Source organism: Mastomys coucha, chromosome X (genome assembly GCF_008632895.1).
Source record: "Mastomys coucha isolate ucsf_1 chromosome X, UCSF_Mcou_1, whole genome shotgun sequence".
Taxonomy (NCBI): Eukaryota; Metazoa; Chordata; class Mammalia; order Rodentia; family Muridae; genus Mastomys; species Mastomys coucha.
Genome location: NC_045030.1, coordinates 135777345 through 135781297, shown reverse-complemented (window position 1 = coordinate 135781297; position 3953 = coordinate 135777345). Strand labels below are relative to the sequence as shown.

At 36.5% G+C, this 3953-nt stretch overlaps 1 protein-coding gene across 1 annotated transcript in view; it reads left to right on the top strand.

Annotated features, from left to right (window-relative positions):
- Ammecr1 (AMMECR nuclear protein 1) overlaps positions 1–3953 on the top strand; it is a 231925-nt gene that overhangs the window by 210777 nt on the left and 17195 nt on the right. Inside the window, exon 3 of the mRNA XM_031368843.1 lies at positions 911–946. Within this exon, the coding sequence (XP_031224703.1) occupies positions 911–946 (36 nt within the window). The remainder of the gene's footprint in view (positions 1–910; positions 947–3953) is intronic.

The window sequence follows — 3953 nt, the reverse complement described above, 5'->3', positions numbered from 1 at the left end:
TGCTTAACTTATTAGCGGACTGACTCTGTTTCAGAAAGCGAATGGCTGACTTGCCAGGTGCATCTCAGTCATTCCTGTTGCAAGCAAGAATATTATTTAGGATGAGCCTCCATATCTAATGTTGTGCCTCTTTTCAGCTGTGTTTTATTTCGTTCTTTAGACCCTGACTTTGCTGAGGGCTGGCTATGCTGGGAAAGGAAATTTCCAACTCTATGTCATATGTACACTGTTGCCTAGCCTCAGTTATTTCCTTAACAGTTATAAAGACAACTTACTGGCTGTTTAAGAAACGTTTCTATTGGTGAATTCTGATGCTCATTTTAGTGTGATATGATAATGGGCAATTCATGAGGAATGGAGAAAAGAACACAGGGCTGGGATAAAAACCCTCACAAACCTCTTGATTCCTTGATAGCTAAAATCCTATTTTCTTAACATATTCATTGAGGTGCTGCTTAGCATTAGATTCTAACTTTGACAGATATTAGTGCTGCTTCTCAGGTGATATGTGACCTTGGGAAGGAGCCAGGTTGAAGTGAATACATTTGAATTTGGTGTTTAAACTAAATTATGTTTTAAACCTTTCCTAGCCATCATATGATTGATGGGGCAGGCAGCTGATTTTGTTCATAAACTTTTGGTTATTTTCCCTAGGACTATATAAACATTAGAGAATGGCTTCCTGTCATTTCAAAGAGAATTTCATTATCAGTTTACTAGAAAATCCTCCTGTCAAATTCTTAAATGCCCTCGAATTTAAATTGGCAGATACTTGTTTGTTATAAGATGTTTTCAGTGGACAGTATTAATCATTTATTCTTGTGCATTTCCAGCGGCCAAGAAGTCTAGGAATATTTGCCATTTGGCTACTAATGAATGCAACTGAATTGATTGTGTATCTTTTTTTTAGGCAGAGACAATACAGGTTTGAGATCAGAATTGCCAAGTAAGTCAAGTGCTTTGTGTTCCAATTAAAAAGTATAATCTTTTCAAAGGCAAAGACTAACGTGTGGATAGTAGAAGGAATTTTGGACTTGAACCTAAAAACCTGGGTTAGAGACTTATTATCTCCTTCTTTGACTTAGCTGGCTCATGTCAGATAGGTCATTGCCCAACTTTAGAATGCAGCTTCTTCTCCAAAGCCCTAGGTTTAACAGTGTGTACAGAGTATTCTAAAAAGAACCTGGTTGAGGTAAGCTGAATTCTCTTGTGTATCAGCTACCACACCAGCCACACAGCTTGGAGATACATCTCCAGCTGAATTTTTATCTCTTTGGGATCCCTTATATCCTTGCCAGGCTTTCATTGCCAGTGTATTTCTCCAGGAGTTTGCATTGAGAGCCATTGATGTTTCTTTGCTCACAAGTTTAATGAAAAGTTTCTTGGAGATGGGTGAAAAAATGTGAATACTAAAATTTCTGTTTGAATTTTTTGATACAATCAGATGATTCCCACCATGACTAATATCCCTTTACTTATGATGTTGGAGCTTTGAAGCACTGTGCTTGAGTCTTAGGATAGTAAAGTGCCCTGTCATCTTCTGTCCATTCTTACCTCACTCATTGTTCTAGATATCCTTTTCTCTTCAGTCCTAGAGTGACTGAGCAGCAAGTCCCCACAGCATGAGAACAACTTGAAAATACTAATCCATTTGAAATAGGTTGAATTTAATTGGCTTTGAATTACCCCTTTGTTGGTCAGCTTAGGAAATAAGGCACACTACAATACTTTGAGAAATATATTGAGAAATTAACTATGTGATGACTTCATTACATGTATTCTTTTAGGGAAAAAAGAGCTGGATGCAAAACATTTATCTTCTTAAAGCAGGCCCAGAGTTATTATACAAAACAACCATCAAAAAACCAAAGCAGACCCAGAGTTATTATAGAAAACAACAAACAAAACAGTAGATGACAGCAGCATTGGTGGGGATGTTAAAAACAGGGACCTCCATATGTCGCAGATAGGAATACACAGTTATGCAGGTCTTTGTGGGAACTCTTAGTCCCTCACAAAGTTAAAAACAGCATTACCTTTTTTATTTTAAAGGTTTGCTTATTTGATATGGGTGTTTTCCTTACATATATGTCTGTGCAGCACATGTGTGTCTTGTGTCCTGTAGCGCTCAGAATTGGGCATCAGATTCCCCAGGAACTGGAGGGAAACCAGAGTTCCAGGTGGCTGTGAGATGCTGGGAATCTTAGGCTCTAGGAAGAGTAGCAAGTGCTCTTGACTATGGAGCCATCTTTCCGGCTCAACAGTCATTATGTACTACTAGTAGGCGTGTACCCAAGAGAAGTGAAAAATCTTGTCTTGATTAAAGCTGATGTAGATATTCAAGCAGCATATTTCATTTCTCTTTATTTTTCTCTGTTGTGAATCTAATTCTACATACATATGTGGCCAGGAACTGGAGGGAAGAGAGGAATGGGAAGTTGTGGTTAATGTGTATAGTTTTTCAGTTGAGGACTCCATTAATTTCTGGAGATAGGTGGTAGTGATGGCCACACGAAACTGTGAAGATACTTAATTCTACAGAGACTTAGATATGTACAAATGGTGAAAACATTGTTTCATACATACTTTACTACAATAAAACTCCCTCTCTAATTGCCAAAAATACATTTTCATGATCCTAAGTATAAAGGGTTTTTTCCTTTCCTTATGTTCTTTTTAATGAGAAAACTGAAAAATGTGATTGGCCTTTTAATTAGCTGGGGATACTTCTACACAATGTGTAAGCATTTTATTCCAGTATTTGTGTGTAAAAGGTGGTTAAAAATATGTCTTCAACTTGCCTTTGGATGAGAACTTGAGAACATTTTAAAGAACTTTATTGTCAGTAGGAACATAAAGGGAGCCAAACCATAGGACATTTATTTTGTTAAACTGTAAAACAGTGAAATGCTGCTTTCAGAGTAAGACTTCACAATTTGCTGGTTTTCTTGGTTGGTTTTGGCTTCTTGAATGACACGGCCATTTCTACTGTGTAAATATGTAACATCTCTGCATCTAAAAAGATATTCTTTTGTATAGTGGGATGGGAGGAACAGCAAAGTGCACTGAAAATACAAATGCAGTAAGTTTCAGAATGCCAAGAAGGGATAGAAAGTGGGGAAAAGGTACATAGCGAGAGCCTGTTTTAAAAATACAAAATGTGGAAGGAGACTGGATTTTGGCAGTGAGTCAATTAAAAGGGAATTAAATTATTTCTGAAGGCCATGGGACTTTGTTATGTTTCTGAGTTTGTAATCTATGAGAAGGAAACAATGAAAAGGTTTTCTAAGATACTATGTCAATAGTTTGGTTCATATGTTAGATAATCAGAGGTATGTTTTGCTTGACCAGGAAGTGGTTTCTTATAAAAAAAAGTACAGGGCAGATGGTGTGTGTGACAGGCAGGGAGACAGTAAGAGGGGGTGGGGGAAGGTACCATTGATTTAGCTCTTCTACTCTTCGAAGAAAACCATTTTTATCCTTTACAAGGGTCTCTATGGAGTTTGGTACAGTGGCACTTGATTAAAGGGTCTAATCAGAGTTGATATACTCAGAAACTCAGAACTCCGCTGATGGAGTTAATGACCTCACGATCTCTTAATCAGACCTCCATCTCACAGATGAGCCCTTTTTCTTTTCGTTCCACAGCTTTTGAGTCCCATATTCCATTGCCCTTTATAGGGCACATGAAATACTTGTGTTTTTAAAAGCCTCTGATTTGAATGATTATTTTCTTTTACTTTGATTTTTTTCCTTGATGAAAAAAATCATCTTTTGGGGCTATTTAATGTTCTGTGGTAGCTGTTGCAACTTGTATTAATGTTTTTATGTTTTACAATGTGATTTCCTCTATAAAAGACAGTTATGTGTGATCATATATATATATGTATATATATGTATATGTATGTATATATATATATATATATATATATATATATATATATATATATATA